This window comes from Schistocerca serialis, unplaced genomic scaffold (assembly GCF_023864345.2).
Source record: "Schistocerca serialis cubense isolate TAMUIC-IGC-003099 unplaced genomic scaffold, iqSchSeri2.2 HiC_scaffold_1396, whole genome shotgun sequence".
Taxonomy (NCBI): Eukaryota; Metazoa; Arthropoda; class Insecta; order Orthoptera; family Acrididae; genus Schistocerca; species Schistocerca serialis.
In genome coordinates, this window is record NW_026047620.1 from 78,092 (window position 1) to 100,000 (window position 21,909).

Genomic DNA, 21,909 nt, shown 5'->3' on the forward strand with positions numbered 1-21,909 from the left:
GCATTCGGAAGTGAAAGTTGGTGACTGAAATTTCGTAAATAGATCTCGCCGCGACGAAAAACGTCTTTGCTTTAATGACTTCCATCCCAACTCGCGTATCATATCTGCCACACTCTCTTCCCTATTACGTGATAATACAAAACGAGCTGCCCTTTTTTGCACCCTTTCGATGTCCTCCGTCAATCCCACCTGGTAAGGATCCCACACGGCGCAGCAACATTCCAACAGAGGACGAAGGAGTGTAGTGCAAGCTGTGGACTTGTTGCATCTTTTAAGTGTCCTGCCAATGAAACGCAACCTTTGGTTCGCCTTCCCCACAATATTATCTATGTGGTCTTTCCAACTGAAGTTGTTTGTAATTTTAACACCCAGGTACCTAGTTGAATTGACAGCCTCGAGAATTGTACTATTTATCGAGTAATCGATTTCCACCGGATTTATTTTGGAACTCATGTGGATCACCTCACACTTTTCGTTATTTAGCGTCAACTGCCACCTGCCACACCATACAGCAATCTTTTCTAAATCGCTTTGCAACTGATATTGGTCTTCGGATGACCTTACTAGACGGTAAATTACAGCATCATCTGCGAACAACCTAAGAGAACTGTTCAGATTGTCACCCAGATCATTTATATACATCAGGAACAGCAGAGGTCCCAGGACGCTTCCCTGGGGAACACCTGATATCACTTCAGTTTTACTCTATGATTTGCGTCTATTACCACGAACTGCGACCTTCCTGCCAGGAAATCACGAATCCAGTCGCACAACTGAGACGATACCCCATAGGCCCACAGCTTGATTAGAAGTCGCTTGTGAGGAACGGTGTCAAAAGCTTTCCGGAAATCTAGAAATACGGAATCAACCTGGGATCCTCTGTCGATAGCGGCCATTACTTCGTGCGAATAAGGAGCTAGCTGCGTTGCACAGGAACGATGTTTTCTGAAACCATGGTGATTACTTAACGTATCTGCGCCTGACACTTGATGTCTTAGATAGACGTTCCCAACCGCAGCGCAGTGTTCTGGCTCTTTACGAATGGCTTTGACGCTGCATTGTAGAAGCTTAAATCTTTTATATCATGGAGAGACTTGATACGTCTACCTGTTCCAGAGAAAAAGGGTTCTTAAGAGCCAAGCAGGAAGATAGACAGGCGGACAAAGTGATCCTACAAGGTTTCCATTTCTACCGAATGAGCTGCAGAACCTTAAGAAAGAAGGAATATCATAGTTTAACGTCCAGTCAACAGGGACCTCATTAGAGATGGAGCGCAAGCTCGCATTGTGAAAGGAAGAGGAACGAAATTGGCCGTGCCCTTTCAAACGAACCAGACCAGTAGCTCCCAACACCTACATCTACATCTACGTGATTTCTCTGCTGTTCACAATAAAGTGCCTGGCAGAGGGTTCAATGAACCACCTTCGTGCTGTTTACCGTTCCACTCTCGAACGGCATGCGGGAAAAACGAGCACTTACATTTTTCCGTGCGAGCCCTGATTTCACTTATTTTATCGTGATGATCATTTTTCCCTATGTAGGTGGGTGCCAACAGAATGTTTTCGCAATCGGAGGAGAAAACTGGTGATTGAAATTTCAAGAGAAGATCCCGTCGCAAAGCAAAACGCCTTTGTTTTAATGATTGCCACTGCAATTCATGTATCATATCTATGACACTATCTCCCCTATTTCGCGATAGTACAAAACGAGCTCCCTTCTTTGTACTTTTTCGATGTCATCCGTCAGTCCTTATTCGGATCCCACATCGCACAGCAGTACTCCAGAATAGGGCGGACAAGCGTAGTGTAAGCAGTCTCTTTGATAGACCTGTTGCACCTTCTAAGTGTTCTGCCAATGTATCGCAGTCTTCGGTTTGCTATACCCACAATATTATCTATGTGATCGTTCCCATTTAGGTTATTTGTAATTGTATTCCCTAAGTATTTAGTTGAATTTACAGCCTTCAGATTTGTGTGACTTATCGCGTAACCGAAATTTAGCTGATTACTTTTAGTATTCATGTGAATAACTTCGCACTTTTCTTTATTCAGGGTCAATTGCCACTCTTCGCACGATACAGATATCTTATCTAAATCATTTGGAAGTCGTTTTGTTCATCTGATGACTTTACACGACGGTAAATGACAGATTCATCTGCAAACAATCTAAGAGAGCTACTCAGATTGTCTCCTGTGTCGTTAATATAGATCAGGAACATTATAAGGCCTATAACACTTCCTTGGGGAACGCGGGATATTACTTCTGCTTTACTCGATGACTGTGACCTTTCTGACAGGAAATCACGAATCCAGTGGCACAACTGAGGCGATAATCTGTAGGCACGCAGTTTGGTTAGAAGACGCTTGTGAGGAACAGTGTCGCTAGCTTTCTGGAAATCTAAAAATATGGAATCAATTTGACATTCCGTGTCGATAGCACTTATTACTTCATGAGTATAAAGAGCTAGTTGTGTTTCACAAGAACGATATTTTGTGAATCTGTGTTGACTATGTGTTAATAAATCTTTTTCTTCGAGGAACTTCATAATGTTCGAATACAGTATATGTTCTAAATCCCTAATGCAGATCGACGTTAGTGATATAGGCCTGTAATTCAGCGGATTACTCCTCCTTCCATTGTTGGATATTGGTGTCACTTGAGCAGTTTTCCAGTCTTTAGGTACGTATCTTTCTGTGAGCGAGTGATTGTATATAACTGCTAAATATGGAGCTGTTTTATCAGCATACTCTGAGAGGAACCTAACTGGACCGGAGGCCTTGCCTTTTTTAAGTGATTTAAGCTGCTTTGTTACACCGATGACATCTACTTCTATGGTTCTCATCTTGCCAGTTGTTCTTGATTGGAATTCAGGAATATTTACTTCGTCTTCTTTGGTGAAGGAGTTTCCGAAAACCGTGTTTAATAACTCTGCTTTAGTGGCACTGTCATGACTGACTTCACCGTTTTTATCGCGCAGTGAAGGTATTGATTGCGTCTTGCCACTAGTGTGCTTTATGTATGACCAGAATCTCTTTAGGTTTTCTGCCAGATTTCAAGACAGACACCCGTTGTGGAAATTATTACAAGCATCTGTGCCAATCTTGGGGATTTTGCGTTCTAATTTGGCATGCTTTTTTCGTTGCTTCTGCAACAACGATCTGACCCTACAGCGACTTTAGGGAAATCCTGGAAAAACTAAACATGGAACGTCCGACAGGGGGATTTGAGCCGCAGTCTTCGCGAATGAAGCTTCACCGTGCTGGCCAGCCTGCCGTCTAGCAGGGTACCATCAGGGAAGATTGTACAGCTCACGAGACCAGGCTTACCCTCTCAGCATGGGTAGGAATGACAAATCCTCAAACGATCAACTTGCAGGTCAACATTATCGATACAAATAAAGGAAGGTAGCTACACAACAGTTTGATGCCTACACACATTATCCGCAGACGACCATACAGCGTGTGGCCGATGGTACGTTGAACCAATACTGGTCATCTCCTTTCCTATTGAACTCGGCAATTGAGTGCGGTAGAAACAACCGTCCATATGCCACAGTATGAGCACTAATTTCTCGTATCTTGTCCTTTAGCGAAACGTACAGTGTCAGTAGAACAATCGTTCTGCAGTCAGCCGGAAGTGCCCGTTTTGTGAATTTTCTCTATAGTGGTTCGCTAAATGTACCTCGTCTTCCCTCCAGGGGTTCCCATTTTAGTTCACGAAGCTGCTCCGAAATACTCACGTGATAATTGAACTTATGCTAACGAGTGTAGCAGCGTAGCTCTCAATTGCTTCGATGTCTTCCTGTAATCTGAACTGATAGGTTCCCAAACACCACAGCAGGAGTCAAAAATGCGCCACACTAGTGCTCGCACTAGTCATCTCCTATGTAAATAGCTACACTTCCCTACAATTTACCAAGTAAACAGTAGTAAGCCATTCACTTTCCCTACTTATAACCTCATGTCTTCACTCACATTTCCTCGCAAGGCTACTCCTAGACTTTTAACCGATTGACTGTGTCAGACAGCATACCACTAATATTACTCTGAAGCGCCAAAGAAACAGGTAGAGCCATCAGTATTCAAATACAGAGATATGTAAACAGCCAGAATACGGCGTTGCAGTCGGCAACGCCTGTATGAGACAACAAGTGCCAGGCGCAGTTGTTATCTCAGTTACTGCTGCTACAATGGCAGGTTATCACAAGTGAGTTTGAACGTGGTGTTATAGTCGGCGCACGAGCGATGGAGCACAGAATCTCAGAGATAGCGATCAAAGGGGCATTTTCCCTTATGACCATTTCACGAGTGTACCATCAATATCAGGAATCCGGTAAAACATCAGATCTCTGACATCCCTGCAGCCGGAAAAGGATCGTGCAAGAATGTGGCAAACGACGACTGAAGAGAATCGTTCTACGTGACAGAAGTACAACCCTTCTGCAAATTGTTGCAGAATTCAGTGCTGGGGCATCAACAAGTGTCAGTGTGCGAACCATTCAATGAAACATTATCGATATGGAGCTGAAGACCCACTCGTCTACCCTTGATGACTGCATGACACGAAACGTTACACCTCGCCTGGGCCCGTCAACACCGACATTGGACTGTTCATAACTGGTCGGACGAGGGTCGTATATAATTGTATGGAGCGGATGGACGTGCACGGGTATGGAGACAACCTCATCAATCCGTGGATACTGCATGTCAGCAGCGGACTCTTCAAGGTGGTGGAGGCTATGTAATGATGTGGGGCGTGTGAAGTTGTAGTGATATTGGACTTCTGATACGTCTAGGTACGACTCTGCTAGGTGAAACGTACGTAAACGTCCTATCTGATCAACTGCATCCATTCATCCATTCGTTTTCCATTGTGCATTGCGACGGACGTGGGCAAATCCAGCAAGAAAATGCGACACTTTCGCACGGGAAGAACTGGTAAAGAGTGGCTCCAGGAACACTCATCTGTGTTTAAACGCTTTAGATGGCGACCAAACTCCTCAGACATGAACATTATTCAGCATATCTGGGATGCCTTGCAACGTGCTGTTCATAAGAGATCTCCACCCCCTCGTACTCTAACGGATTTATGGACAGCCCTGCAGGATTCATGGTGCCAGTTCCTTCCAGCACTACCTTAGACATTAGTCAACTCCTTGCCATGGAGTGCTCGCGGGGGCCCTACATGATATTCAGCAGGTATACGAGTTTCTTTGACTCTTCAGTCCATTTCCATTGGAGAAGAGCTGGAATTCTACTTCTAGCTAACTTATTATCTTTGAAATGATTTCGGAAGACTAACTGAAATCGAATGGACAGTCACAGTGTCTGTGATTAACAAATTATTCTTCAGGTCGCCATAGCAAGGTAGTGGCTGCCACGCCGTCAAACTGTCATCTAATTTACAAGCTTTCCTGCTGACAGGATCTACTGGTCAGTTCTTGTAAAATAAGATAGCAGATTAACGATGAAGAAGCTTCCAGCCTTGGTTCATGGGAATGACAACCTGGCAATATTTGTTCACCGGTATCTTTTTCTTTCCTTAGACAAAATGAAGTACAATTATTTCAATGTAACTCTGCGCCCCCCTCTATTACTCTCCATACCCCTCCCCACCACACTGATAAGGGGTGCGCTCCTCACTTTGAGGATGGATAGCCTAGCCTAAAAATAAAAGGCCAGGTGCACTGTCCAAGTACTCAGCTACCTGAGTACTTCCTATCCGTGTGTTGAGCACTCAAGAGCAATCCTACAAATCTCCTCCCCATATCGCAGGCCCAGAAACCTGCAGCAAAGACCGTCACAGAATCGACAGAGCCTCTCTCTGGGACCCTCCATTCGGCTCCAAACGAATGACTTTCCAAGGACAGCGTTCCAAAAGAACCATTTTTTTCCAATGCTCCAAATTCGTCTAAAACAGGAAGAAACCTAATATGTAGTACAAATGAAAGTACCCTCTGCCTTCCTCTTAATTGTGTTCCCCAAAGTGTGAATTTAGGTGCTGAATCGTGTGTAATGTCTTGAAATCAATTTTCTGGTTTATACATAAACTGTACTTTCGTAGTGCAGACTGGCTCTGATGGATACCACAATGGACTTTAAAACGTACGGTCTATTTGTTTCCCAAGCCCATCAGATGATAAACTTAACCATTTTGAGATGAGGAACTTAGTAACACCAATTGCTTTGCTTTTTCCAACGTATCACTGAATTATAAATACTTTATGCGTTTATTGTCAAACAGTTTTTAAGGGCTTCGAAATTATTGAATGTATCTCCTACACTGTGTTGTGGTGATGTGAAGAAACAGATATAAATTATTAACTGCAATGTAAGTATAATTTTAAGAAAATTTCAAACCTGCATACCACATTTAGTTTCGAGGTCTCTTGATTTTCTACGGTAGTAGACAAACAGTTGTGGTAGCATAAACTAGGCATACGAAAGTTGTCTCTTAGCTATGAAACAGGGTAGGTAACACATGATAAGGTGATTTCCTTATGGTTTGACTTTTGGTACTTTCTTAATAACTTCTTATATAATTTTCGATTATTAAAAAATTCATCTAGGCAAGTTTTAATAGTGCTTCATCTTTAAGCAGCAACTTCGAAATACGAGGGTGGTTTGAAAAGTTCTGAGAATCACCACTAGAGGTCAGCACTAGCACAACGAGTTGTTCACTTGATATTCATTGGACTGTTGCCTGTAAACACGTGGCACGTCAGTGCTCTCGGAAGAGAGCTGTGGTGGTGACGTGGCTCTGTGGTTGTTCCTGCGTAGTGATTTGCGAAGCTGGAAAAAAAAAAAATCTAGAATCGAGTAATGATTAAATGCTTCGAAAACAACGCTGTGAAACCAAAAGACATTCAGGCCGATTTTCTGAATACACTGGGGACTTCATATTCAACTGTTGCCAAGTGGACAAATGAATTTAAATTTGGTCGGGAGAGCCTAGATGACTATCCGTGCAGTGTTTGGACAACATGCGTCATTGCACATCATTGCTAAAGTGCACAAAATGTTCACGGAGGATCACCACCGGCCGTACTGGCCGAGTGGTTCTAGGCGCTACAGTCTGCTAAGGTCGCAGGTTCGAATCCTGCCTCGGGCATGGATGTGTTTGATGTCCTTAGGTTAGTTAGATTTAAGTAGTTTGAGGTTCTAGGGGACTGATGACCTCAGATGTTAAGTCTCATAGTGCTCAGAGCCATCTGAACCATTTTTGAGGATCACCGATTGAAAGCGTATGAAATTGCTCACGCTTGTCAGATGTCATATGAAGAGGTATATCACATTTAAACTGAAGAATTAGAAATGAAAAAAAAATTCTGCAAGATGGGTGCAGCGACTCTTGACGTGCGCCAGCACACATGTGCCGTCAGTATGGCAAAAGTACACGAACTAAGTATGAGTTGTTGACACACCCGCCTTATTCACCTGATATGGCCCCGTCAGACTTACATCTCTTCCCAAAACTGAACATTTTCCTTGGTGAACGAAGATTCACTTCAAACGAAGAATTGACAGCCAGAGTAGACAACTGTTTTGCAGGCCTAGAGGAAACTCACAAAAAACGTCATGTAGGTAAGTTTTAATAGTGCTGCATCTTTAAGCTGCAACAAATACGAGATATAAACTGTGTACCGGACCGAGGCTCGAACTCAGGACCTTTGCCTTTCGCGGGCAAGTGCTCTACCGACTGAGCTACCCAACCACGACTCACGCGCCGTCCTCACAGCATTACTTCCGCCAGTACCTCGTCTCCTACCTTCATATCAGCAGACACACTGCTGCAGAGTGAAAATCTCATTCTGGAAACAAATACGAGGTTGAACTAACGGCATTGATCTACAAGGAGACTACACTGAAAAATAAAAAAAGTTTCAGAGATGTAAATACATTTTTCCGTTCCATTTCCAGGACTTTTCAAACCACCCTCATAGTTTTATCAATATATGGAATTCGGATCTCTGGGCGGGGACTACTCAGGAAGAAGTCGTTATCAGGAGAAAGAAAACAGGCGTTCTACAGATCGGAGTGCGGAACGTCAAATCCCTTAATCGGGCAGAGAGGTTAGAAAATTTAAAAAGGGAAATAGGTTAAAGTTAGATACAGTGGGAATTAGTGAAGTTCGGTGGCAGACAGTACAAGACTTCTGGTCAGGTAAATACAGGGATATAAATAAAAAATCAAATATGGGTAATGCTGGAGTAGGTTAAATAGCGAATAATAAAATAAGAATCCGAATAAGCTACTACGAACAGCATAGTGAAGCCTTATTGTGGCCTAGATAGACACGACGGTTATTCCTACCACAGTAGTACAAGTTTATATGCCAACTAACTCTGCAGATGACGAAGAGATTGACGAAATGTATGAAGAGATAAAAGAAGTTCTTCAGATACTGAAGGGAGACGAAATTTTATAATCATGGGTGACTGGAATTTGATAGTAGCAAAAGGAAGAGAAGGAAACGTAGTAGGTGAATATGGAATGGGGTAAGAAACGAAAGAGAAAGCCGCCTGGTAGAATTTTGCACAGAGCATAACTTAATCATAGCTAACACTTGGTACAAGAATGATGAAAACAGGTTGTATACATAGTAGAGATAATGGGAGGTTTCAGATAGATTATATAATGGTAAGACAGAGAATTAGGAACCAGGTATTAAATTGTAAGACACTTCCAGGGCCAGATGTGGACTCTGACCATAATCTGTCAGTTGTGAACTGTAGATTAAAACTGAAGGAACTGTAAAAAGGTGGAATTTAAGGAGGTCGGACCAGAGGATCTAGAGGGTTTCAGGGAGAGTGTAAGGGAACGACTGACAGGAATGGGGAAAGAAATACAATAGAAGAAGAATGGGTAGCTTTGAGGGATGGAATAATGAAGGCAGCAAAGGATCAAGTAGGTAAATGAACAAGGGCTAGCGGAAATCCTTGGGTAACAGAAGAAATATTGAATTTAACTGATGAAAGGAGAAAATATAAAAAAGCAGTAAATGAAGCAGGCAAAAAGGAATACAAACGTCTCAAAAATGAGATCGACAGGTAGGGACAAATGGTTAAGCAAGAAAGGCTAGAGGACAAATGTTAGGATGTAGAGGCATATCTCACTAGGGGTAAGTAAGATACTGCCTACAGGAAAATTAAAGAGACCTTTGGAGAAAAGAGAACCACTTGTATGAATATCAAGAGCTATGATGGAAACCAAGTGCGAAGCAAAGAAGGGAAAGCAGAAAGGTGGAAGGAGTATATAGAGGTTCTATATAAGGCCGATGTACTTGAGGAGAATATTATGGAAACAGAAGAATGTGTAGATGAAGATGAAATGGGAGATATGATACTGCATGCAGAGTTTGACAGAGAACTGAAAGAACTAAGTCAAAACAAGGCCCCGGGAGAAGACAACTGACAGCCTTGGGAGAGGCAGCCCTGACAAAACTCTACCATCTGGTGAGGAAGATGTATGAGACAGGCGAAATACCCTCTGACTTCAAAAAGAATATAATATTTCCAATCCCAAAGAAAGCAGGTGTTAACAGATGTGAAAATTACCGAACTATCAGTTTAATCAGTCGCGGCTGCAAAATATTAACCCGAATTCTTTACAGACGAATGGGAAAACTGGTATAAGTCGACCTCGGGGAAGATCAGTTCGGATTCCATAGAAATGTTGGAACGCATGAGGCAGTACTGACCCTACGACTTATTTTAGAAGATAGATTAAGAAAAATCAAACCTACGTTTCTAGCATTTGTAGACTTAGAGAAAGCTTTTGACAATGTTGACTGGAATATTCTCTTCCAAATTCTGAAGGTGGCAGAGGTAAAATACAGGGAGCGAATTGTTATTTACAATTCGTGCAGAAACCAGATGGAAGTTATAAGAGTCGAGGGGCATGAAAGGGAAGCAGTGGTTGGGAAGGGAGTGAGACAGGGGTTTTAGCCTATTCCTAATGTTATTCAATCTGTATATTGAGCAAGTATTAAAGGAAATAAAAGAAAAATTAAAGTATTAAAATCCATGGAGAAGAAATAAGAACTTTGAGGTCCGCCGATGACGTTGTAATTCTGTCAGAAACAGCAAAAGTGGAACGGAAGGGACAGTGTCTTGAAATGAAGATATAGTATGAACATCAACAAAAGCAATATGAGGATAGTGGAATGAAGCCGAATTAAGTGATGCTGAGTGAATTAGACTAGGAAATGAGACACTTCAAGTAGTAAATGTCTTTTGCTATTTGGGGAGCAAAATAACTGATGATGGTCGAAGTAGAGAGGATCGAAAATCTAGACTGGCAATGGCAAGGAAAGCGTTTCTAAAGAAGAGTAATTTGTTAACATCGAGTATTGATTTAAGTGTCAGGAAGTCGTTTCTAAAAGTATTTGTATGGAAGTGAAACATAGACGATAAATAGTTTGGACAAGAAGAGAATAGAAGCTTTCCAGATATGGTGCTACAGAAGAATGCTGAAGATTAGATGGGTAGATCACATAACTAATGAGGACGTATTGAACAGAATTGGGGAGAAGAGAAATTTGTGACACAACTTGACTAGAAGAAGGGATCAGTTGGTACGACATGTTCTGAGGCATGAAGGGATCAACAATTTAGTATTGGAGAGCAGCGTGGAGGGTAAAAATCGTAGAGGGGGACTAAGAGATGAATACGCTAAGCAGATTCAGTCTCAGGACTGAAGACCACAACAACTACAACAACAATTGCTATCGTTCGGCACTAATCCATTTCCAAATAGAAGATTTTGATATATATGCTTGCTATATGTAGCTATAACGACGTAATATGCACACTGCTGTGTAACACAAACCTATATCTGAAAATTTTTTCTTCAAAATAGCTTGATGCTGAAACTGCAACCGCGAAAAGAAAATTCTAACAGTTAAAATTAAGAAAACATCATTTAAAAATATTGTAGAAGTTGTGTACCAATATTTAAAGAAAGTAACAGAAAATATTTTGACAGTATAATAGAGAATTCCTCTCTATTTCAATCTAGTCTCTAGTCCATGACTAGCAGACTTTTTCTTTTCATACTCCCTCGGCCGCCCGCCCCCTACCCCCGCCTTCCCCTCACACACACTTTACATTGATGTTCACATCGTGATCTATGCATTGCATTATAATGTACAACCATTGGAGGTGCTGAATGAATCAATTTACTCATGGACGAGCAGGACCAGCAACTGCAGGAACATATATAAACTATGACAACAACGAACCACAATATTTCCAGTCTACTCACACCAGTAATTTTGGGGAAGACGAAAGCAGCAACATTAAAAATAGTAGAAAAAGACACTTTTCCTCTGAGACCATCCATTTTAATTGCTTTGGTACTGTAAATATGTAGAGCTATCTACTCTCTTTCTTACCTTTGCTAGCCTACATTTCTTATTCTCTCTACTTCGACCAACATCAGTTATTTTGCTGCCCAACTCGCAAAATTAATCTACTACTTTAAGTGTCTCATTTTCTGATGTGACTCCCTCAGCATCAGCTGTTTTAGTTCGAATACATTCCAGTATCCTTGTTTTACTTTTGTTGATATTTATCTTTTATCCATCTGTCCAACACACTGTCCATACCTTTCAATAGTTATTCAAAGTCATTTGCTGTCGCTGACAGAATTATAATGTCAGTTGCAAGCTTCATATGCAAGCTTCATAGTTTTTATTTCTACTCCCTGTATCTTAATGCCTGCTCCAAATATTTCTATGGTTTCCTTTACTGCATGACAAATGGCACACGTTTTCAGTACTATATACACTGAAGTGCCAAAGAAACTGGTATAGGCATGCGTATTCGAATACAGAGATGTGTAAACAGATCGAATACGGCGCTGCGGTCGGAAAGACCTACATATGAGATCAAGCGTCCGAAGCAGTTGTTAGATCGGGTACTGTTGCTACCATGGAATGTTATTAAGATTTATGTGAGTTTCAGTGTGTTGTTATAGTCGGTACACGATGGTGGGACACAGCATCTTCACGATAGTGATGAAGGAGGGATTTTTCAGTACGTCCATTTCACGTGTGTACTGTGAATATCAGGAATCTGGTAAAACATCAAATCTGAGATATCGCTCCCGTCGGGAAAAGATTCTCCAAGAACGGGACCAATGGCAGAAGTGCAACCATCCACAAATTTGCTGCAAATTTCAATGCTGTGCTATCAGTAAACGTCAGTGTGCGAACCATACAACGAAACGTCATCGATATGGGCTTTTGGAGCTAAAGGCTTTCTCGTGTACCCTTGATGACTGCACTGTACTGTTGATGACTGGAAGCATGTTGCCTGGTCGGACGAGTCTCGTTTCTAATTTTATCAAGCAGATGGACGTGTGTGGGTATGGAGACAACCTCACGAATCCATGGACCCTGCATATCAGCAGTGGACTGTTGAAGCTGGTGGAGGCCCTGTAATGGTGTGGGACATGTGCAGTTGGAATAATATGGGACCCATCATGTATGACATCGTGGTCTCCTGACCATCATTGCTTACATATTCCGCCCTCTCAATCATATTCCACCCATCAAGACGCTTCATTCGAACACAAACTCCTTAAAATAAAGTCAATGTTATCTGAATTCATGTAAACGATATGCAAATAACAAGTAAATCGCAATTGCGCACTGAGATTAAAATAATTGAGGCCGGCGTACACACACATATTCAAGACACGACGATCACAAATGGTTCAAAAACAGGAAACTGTCATCAATCCAACAGAACAACAACGCCTCGGATGGTCACAAAAACTTTTAGTTCGGGAGAGGCAAACCACACGCCAGGAGGCTGGTCCCTTCAGAGGACGAGTCAACCTATCTACGTCAGCTTGCCACCGCCCGTAGAGCAGACAGTGTTTGCCCGAGTGAAAGGGAGAACGACCCCATGTTCGGCTTAAAAGCAAATTCCACTACATTGTGTGGGAGCGCCCAGCCTACGCATTCTTTACAAACATAGCACGCAGTTTCAGAGGTTTTCACAGGTAGACAGCAAACGCCAAACGCGGGTGGTACAGATTTCCTGATTGGTCGCCTTAAACGAAATGTCATTCTCCCGTTTTAAAAGAACAGTGCTGATTGGCAGATTATATTCCTGATACCTTGAGCCGAACGAGTAATGGAAGAGACCAAGAGATATACCCCTTCACGTCTGGCGTGGAGAGGGGCTGTTCCGTTGTCGCTCTTGGAGCGAGAACGTGTAACAAGAGCGTGTGCGCTCGTACGTGTACTCAAAAAGCGAGGAACAAGTCTCTCCTCAGTACTTCACTGGGAGAGCACCTCTGTCGAGAGCGAATCAGAGTGCGACTCTATATTGAGTCCTTGCGATTAAGCGTTGTTCACTGTGTTGGCCGCCACACTTACTATACAGTGTGAACGGACAGAGTTATAGTTAAACGCCTGCGAGCAAATTTTTTAGTGCCATCGCAGTGGACTGGTTATCTGACCAGTAATGACGCCAATAGTTAGACTAGGGGCGAATAGGAGTCCTTGAGTTCATCAAGGCGTAGGGAGAGTTTGATTGGCGAAGGTCAATCCAGATAGAACGAGAGTTATCTTATTTGTCAGCAGCGAGCGGCGCAGACGGCAGTCATCGCAGCTTACGGTATTGTGTGCTACAGCTATTGTGAGCCCCATATTTCCTCCACAAGAGTATACTTCACTGCATTTCACACATGACAGCCACAACTGTACCTAACAATGTTCTAAAGGATAATTATTCAAGTTGAGTAGGCATGGCTCTCAGCCATTCTGCCAAGTCAATAACAATCTTAAACTTTGTATAACAAATTCATTAGCGAATCCTATACCTAAGAGGCAACTTCACATTCCGAAAAGAACCCGGAAACAACTTGTTCAGTTCATAACTAAAAGCGCCATTGTGATTTCTCAGAATTTTTTCAAAATAAATAATAATTTTCGTTAGTTTCATGTTTTTCTTACACTAACTAGCACTACTCCAGTACCCAAGTATCCCACTAGTTACGTAAGAAATTTTGTGAATTTTTGTGTCATTTCCTTACAGTGGACGACTCCAGAAGGTATTTATTGCTGAAAGTTTTGTCAGGCATTTCTATTTAGAACGTTAGGAACGTCCGTCTGACATCTGTAGTAGTGTGGGGGTGGAAATTGCATCTTGCAGGAGCCACAGTGTAAAGGGTACATCTCACATTAATCCATTGCACAGAATGACAGAATAGCACCCACACGTCACTCACACTGATACGTCTAGATATGTCTCTCATAGGTGACACATGTGTAAGCATTCTGTTGCGATTACCTGGATCCATTCATGTGCATTGTGCATTCCCTACGACTTGGTCAATTTCAGCAGGACAGTGCGAAACCTCAAACATCCAGAACTGCTACCGAGTGGCTCCAGGAACTCTCTTCTGAGTTTAAACACTTCCGCTGGCTACCAAACTCCCCAGACGTGAACATTATAAGAGCATATCCGGGACGCCTTACAACGAGCTGTTCGGAAGAGAGCACCACCCCCTCATACTCTTACGGATTTATGGCCAGCCCTGCAGGATTCATGGTGTCATTCACTCCAGCTTTACTTTAGATATTAGTCAAGCCCATGCCATGTAGTGTAGTGGCACTTTTTAGTGCTCGCGGGGGCCCTACACGATATTAGGCATGTATACCAATTTCTTTGGCTCTTCACTGTATTTATTAGCAGTACAATACAGTGCAAGTCTCTATACTCCTGCAATTATCTCCTCTACACATTGAAGGAAAGAAGCAACTGGCCTCTCATCTGACATTAGAAAAACATTTCTCGGCTCCATTGAAGGTGTACAGAATAAAGCCCCGGCCTTCTATGCAGTGAGTTAGGAAGTGATGTTAGGGGGTAACGCTCTTCCTGTTATCATATTAACTAAATTTTAGAATTCCTGTACAATAACATTGAACTGTTACTTATTAGCCACATGTAGAAACGGATGTACAGTAATGATTTAGTCATAATTTCTAGATATGCTCGGAATGGCGTACATAAGTTCGTCAAGTCAGAACAGACAATCCTAATCATGTTTTTCTGGGATATGAATATTCTTTGTGCACATACAGAATCTCCTCAAAACATGGTTCTACATGACAGAGAAGCCAAGCATCACTTTTATGTATATGTGAGGCTTGAATTTGTACTTGGAGGGAAGCCAGCAACATTCAGTTCCTGTACAAGGTCCTGAAAATTATGCAGGCAAGAAGCCCGTCAACTTCTTCTGTCTTAATATGCAAAGCTTTTGGTATTATTGACTGATTGTCTTGCGATAAAAAGTTTTGCTTGCAAATGTTCTCAGAATAAGTGTGTGTGTTATGTTTATGTTGAGAGTGACAGTTCTTCGTAACCTCATCCTTTCACAATTTGGTAAATCATTCACATTACACGCCACATCACTCACAATGATCACTATGTTATCTTCAAGTAGTTTCTTTTTTCGTATCTCCCTCATTTATTGGAAAATAACTGATGCAAATCAAGAAATTCGCTAGACAGAAACTGGATGATTTATCAAATAATAAAATCAAATCACTCGTATCGATGTAAGACAAATTTGAAATAGCAGAAATATGTGTCTTCATTAATGTACACTACTCGTTTGTAATACAGCTATCCACTTTCTGATTGTCACATGTTTTATTAAAAAACTTCTACTCGTTGGTGGACCAATATGTATTAACAATAATAATAAGAAGAACAATAGAGTAGATCAGTAGTAAAATGTAAAACATATTCCACCAAGTACAGAAAAGACAGATACTTGCCTTGGTGACCATAGTAAGGTACCACAACAGTTTTTCTCTCAAAATGGACCTCCTCTTTAGTCTGAAGAAACTGTCGTTCTGGAAATTGGACAAAATATTGAATTACATTGTCGTTATCGTTGTCTTTTTTCAACATTTACTTGAAAAAGAAATATATTAGAGATACTGAAGTACTGAGGCAAAGCAAATGAAACAGTAGATCATGAACTAAATTAGATTAAATATTCTATGTCTTAGATCTGTCTGATTGTACAGACACAGCTGGTTAAATATCAGGAACATCAAAAAATATATGTAAGCCAATATCACCTTACTTTCAGCTCTTAGGGTATTGTTTTTGTAATTGCAGTGAACGATGGACCTTGCTGTTAGTGGGGAGGCTTGCATGCATCAGCGATAGATCAGGCCCTACCGTAGGTGCAACCACAATGGAGGGGTATCTGTTGAGAGGTCAGACAGATGTGTGGTTCCTGAAGATGAGCAGCAGCCTTTTGAATAGTTGCAGGGGCAACAGTTTAGATGATTGGCTGATTTGGCCTTGTAACGTCAACCAAACCGGCCTTGCTGTGCTGTTACTGCAAATGGCTGAAACCAAGGGGAAACTACAGCTGTAATTTTTCCCGAGGGCATGCAGCTTTACTATATGGTTAAGTGATGATGGTGTCCTCTTGAGTAAAATATTCCACAGATCAAATAGTCCCCCATTCTGATCTCTGAGCGGGGACTACTCTGCAGGACGTCGTTAACAGGAGAAAGAAAACTGGTGTGTGGAATGTCAGATCCCTTAATCAGGCAGTTAGGTTAGACAATTTAAAAAGGGAAATAGATTGGTTAAAATGAGATATAGTGAATTTGTGAATTTTGGTGGCAGGAGAAACAAGACCTCTGGTGGGGTGAATACAGGGTCATAAATAGAAACTCAAATAGGGGTAGTGCAGGAGTAGGTTTAGTACTGAATAAAAAAAATAGTAACGGTATAAGCTACTATGCACAGCACAGTGAACGCATTATTGTAGCCAAGACAGACACGAAGACTATCCCTACCACAGCAGTACAAGTTTACATGCCAAGTAGCTCAGCAGATGAAGAGATTCAAGAAAAGTATGTGTGATAAAAGAAGTTATTCAGATAGTTAAGGGAGACGAAAATTTAATAGGAGAAGAAAGAGAAGGAAAAGTAGTAGGTCAGTATGGACTGGCTCGTAAGGAATAAAAGAGGAAGCTGCTTGGTAGAATTTTGCACAAAGCATAACCTAATCATAGCTAACACTTGTTTTAAGAATTATGAAAGAAGGCTGTACACGTGGAAGAGGCCTGCAGACAGTGGAAAGTTCCAGTTGGATTATATAATGGTAAGACTGATATTTAGGAATCAGGTTTTAAATTGTAAGACATTTCCAGGGGCAGATGTGGACTCTGACCACAATTCATTGGTTATGAACTGTAGATTAAAAATGAAGAAACTGCAAAAAGGTAACATTTAAGGAGATGGGATCTGGATAAACTGAAAGTACCAGAGCGTGTAGAGAATTTCAGAGAGACAATTACGGAAAGATTGAGAAGAACAGGGGAAAGAAATGCAGTAGAAGAAGAATAGGTACTTTTGAGAGATGATATAGCGAAGGCGGCAGAGGATCAAGTAGGTAAAAAGGCAAAGGCTAGAAGAAATTCACAGAAAAGATACTGAATTTAATTGATGAAAGGAAAAAATATGAAACTGCAGTAAATGAAGCAGGCGAAAAGAAATATAAACGTTCCAAAAATGAGATCGGCATGAAGCGCGAAATGGCTAAGCAGGTATGGCTAGAGGACAAATGTAAAGATGTAGAGGTATATATCACTAGGGGAAAGACAGATACTGCCTACAGGAAAATTAAAATTACCTTTGGAGAAAAGAGTACCACCTGTATGAATATCAAGAACTCAGATGGAGAACTAGTCCTAAGCAAAGAAGGAAATGCGGAAAGTTGGAAGGAGTATATAGAAGGGAACTCTACTTAAGGGTAATATTATGGAAACTGAAGAGGACATAGATGAAGATGAAATGGGAGAGATGATACTGAATGAAGAATTTTACAGAGAACTGAAGGACCTAAGTCAAAACAAGGCACCAGAAGTAGAAAACAATCCATTAGATTTATTGATAGCCTTGGGAGAGCCAACCACGATGAAACCATCTGGTAAGGCAGACGAATGAGACAAGTAATATAGCCTCAGTCTTCAAGAAGAATATAACAATTCTGATCCCGAGAAAGCAGATGTTGACAGATGTGAAAATTACTGAACTATCAGTTTAATAAGTTACAACTGTATAATACTAACACGAATTCCGTATAGCCAATTGGAAAAATTAGTAGAAGCCAACCTCGGAGACGATCAATTTGGATTCTGTAGAAATGTTGGACCATGCGTGGCAATATTGTCCCTACGACTGATCTTAGAAGACAGATTAACGAAAGGCAAACTTACATTTCTAGCAGAGAAAGCTTTTGACAATGTTGACCGGAATACATTCTCTCAAATTCTGAAGGTGGCAGGGTGTGTTGTGAGATATTCTTTGTAAGTTAATATTTCATTATGATTAGTAAATGAACGATTCTCAATAATAACACTAATAACAATAGTAATAGCTATTGCAATATTTACAAACATATAGTACACAGCACTATGTGACAATTACTTTAATAATAAATGCAACAATAGTGACAATAATGAATGCATGCTATTTTGGGAATGTCAGTCTAATTAACAGAATGATAGACAATTATCTCCACACGTTTTGTCACGTGTCAGTAATGAGATCCAACAGTAATATATTGCACCATTACAGTGGGAAACATTTCTGGAGAACAGTACCATTCAGCTGGAAAGACGACAGCTTTTCCTCATCTATATAGACCAGAAAAGTCTGTATTCTAATATACCATCCATGGTACTTGAAATGAAGGTTCTACATTGGTCATCGAAGGTTTGTATTTAAGATCCTACCTATGTGAAGCATTTTATTTAGTCTTTCGTACTGGTCGTTTTCATACAATGTGTCCCTCTTCAGGCAGATTCAGATTCACGTTTCTCCTGTCCATCCTCTACCCCAATCAGTCCCTCTTTCCTCCCTGATGGAAGAATCTGTGTTTATCATACATACATGTGGTGTTACCTATTTTTATTATACTGTTCACAGTACTGGGAGTTGCAGCCACATAAGCTAAGAACTGAGCTGCCCATCTGCTGCTCTGCGAATTTTAGTGGTCCTACTGTATTTCTCTTCTTTTATGTAACATTGTGATGAGACTAAGATACAAAGGATCAAAAACGGTTCTATCAAACTAGATGATGAAAGACATCACTTAACTAGGTGACTTTGATGTTACAGAGGAAAACTTTAGTATAATTTTCTTTATAGCTTCTCAATGACAGGAAGCACAACATGTTACGAACTAATGGACAAGTGTGTGTGGTACTTGATGTAACTAGTAGTTTTGTATAGTGCTAAACACCAACAGCAGTAATGTCATTGCCACTATTGTGTTTGTTCTTACCTTTTTTAGCATATAGGACTGCTTTACGTCTATCTATTGTTTCACAGTCCTATTTATGTGTCTTCTGTATTTCTATTCCATTGCACTTCTTATCAGGCGAGAACGCTAACATTTCCTTCCAGTTTGGAACGCTATTAAATCTAAAAATACGCCGCTTTTGAAATTAAACTAAATTCTTGTACTGTCGCTTCTTATCCTTACAACACGTGATCTGTATACAGCCATTGACATAAAATGCAAAAGCTACTGGGCTAAAGATCCATGCAATGTGCCATGCTTAGCTGTGGATGATGGTGAGATGTTTAACTTACCATGGTCATGTGGCATTATTAATTCTCCAATATTTGCTGCCATTCTTGCCGCATGATCATCTTGCAGCGTTTCCCCTGAAATTAAAAAAAAAATTCCCCTGAAATTTAACTGCAGTATCATAGAAGATATTTTGTTCTTTAAAAAATATACAAAAGTTTTTGGTACTCAGAGCCACTTAGTGCACAGACATTTGAAAATGAAACATATATGTGTTTTCAACAGCGTAGCAATTGTAATGTATCAATCACTTTTTTCTATTTTGAAACTTCTGATGTAATTTTTTACTTCCAGTGTGTGCAGAACAGATGTGATTCCTACAGATACATCATCATCAAAACCAAAATTATTTTCTTTTAATTTATTGTCAATGTGTGTTTCATTAATAATGTATCACATTTCTGAATCCCGTTATATTTCTGGAAAAATACAGAAAACTTTTACTGATTTCCTCAGTTGGTAGAGCACTTGCCCTCGAAATGCAAAGCCCCCGAGTTCGAGTCTCGATCCGGCACACAGTTTTAATCTGCCAGACAGTTCCATTTCAGCGCACATTCCGCTGCAGAGTGAAAATCTCATTCCGGAAACATTCCCCAGACTGTGGCTAAGCCTTGGCTCCGCAGTATCCTTTCTTTCTGGAGTGCTAGTTCTGCAAGCTTCGCAGGAGAGATTCTGTAAAGTTTGGAAGGTAGGAGACGAGGTACTGGCAGAAGTAATGCTGTGAGGACGGGACGTGAGTCGTGGTTGGGTAGCTCAGTTGGTAGAGCACTTGCCGGCGAAAAGCAAAGGTCCCGAGTTCGAGTCTCGATCTGGCAGATAGTTTTAATCTGGAAACATCCCCAGGCTCTGGCTAAGCCATGTCCCACAATATCCTTTCTTTCAGAAGGGCTAGTTCTGCAACGTTCGCTAGAGAGCTTGATTTCCTGTGTTATTGCCACTGGACTAAAATTAATAATATGTGCATCTAATTCTGTTGTGGCTGTTCACTTTATGGAATTGCGTTTAAGTAATGTATTTAACATATTTCGTGGTCTGGAATCGCAGATTTACGAAAGTAGTGTGCAGTGGTGAGTGGCAAGTTCTGTCTTTCCTGTGGCCAGCAAGTCATGGTCGGTAGCTTGTTCCACTGGTGCCATGCGAGGGCAGCCAACATGCACATCATGGCCACAGCTGGGACCAATGAACAAGACAAAGTCAGTTAGTGTGGGGTCCATTGCGTTTGAGTTCTGCTTCTAGATCTGTACTGGGGTGCCAATTACTTTATGTTTCGTAATGTTTCCACAAGGAGCGCTTCAACAGTAATTAACTGTTTTATAAAATGCATTTTAAATATCAGCTTTTTATCTGTTCCATTAGTCGTCTACCGGTTTTGGTAATAACCACCATCCAGAATGCCTATCAACATCAACATTAATGATTTAGGAATGTACAATTCCTACACAAATTACAAAACTCAACAAATATACCGGTGCAAAATTCATTTTTGTACTTACTGCGTAATTCAGATTACTTAAAAGTATCCCATACTCCATTGAAGGTGAACAATATCAAAATTATACAGTGATATTGTACAAACACCTGACATAATTTGTCGTAGATTACTGACAGTCATATCTCATGTCAAACAGACAGACGTCACAGGAAAAACAAGACGAACAATTACTGGAAGAATGCGTCAGGCGTCAAGTTAAATCAAAGATAGTACATTTGTACTGCATAGATAACACAATAACATACTTTTGCTGCAGTGGTAATGTGAAGGAACAGAACATCTTTACCGACATCGTTGACTGAGTGTAAACAAAAAGAGAGGTATATTAATACTGCAATTTACACTAAAATCTGTCGCAAGATAAAAGCGGAACCACATATCAATGAAACCAGATATTATTACAACGACAAATGTGTACACCTGGTTCAGAGCGCAAAAGAAATTGTAATACAAGCAGTAATGTTAGTCTAAAGAGCAACAACGAATTTCCGATGGAACTTCACTTACAACACCCCTTTTTTTCACTTAAGTGATATTTTTCAAAAGAGACTGTATCTAAAGTACTACATTAAAACAAACAGTGCTGTGCAATTGCGTATATCGTTTCAAGACGATCACTTATATAGTTCTATGTAACGCAATAACGAACTTCAAAATGCAATTTTTTCGTGACACCGCTAAAATTACCTATACCTCATATTGTAAGGGCTATTCCTGAACAACAGAAGACAATCAGCAAGTGAGTAAATAAGGATTACGAAGAGGAGACATG

The 21,909-nt window shown here is 40.8% G+C and overlaps 1 protein-coding gene across 1 annotated transcript in view; it reads right to left on the minus strand.

Annotated features, from left to right (window-relative positions):
• The window catches only part of LOC126442637 (bone morphogenetic protein 1-like), a gene marked incomplete at its 3' end in the record, with an annotated part of 87,705 nt that extends 67,944 nt beyond the window's left edge, over positions 1–19,761 (minus strand). Inside the window, exons 1-2 of the mRNA XM_050090721.1 lie at positions 19,648–19,761; positions 15,799–15,876 (exon numbers count right to left, since the gene is read on the minus strand). Of these exons, the coding sequence (XP_049946678.1) occupies positions 15,799–15,876; positions 19,648–19,690 (121 nt within the window). The remainder of the gene's footprint in view (positions 1–15,798; positions 15,877–19,647) is intronic.
• Between the last annotated feature and the right edge of the window lie 2,148 nt (positions 19,762–21,909).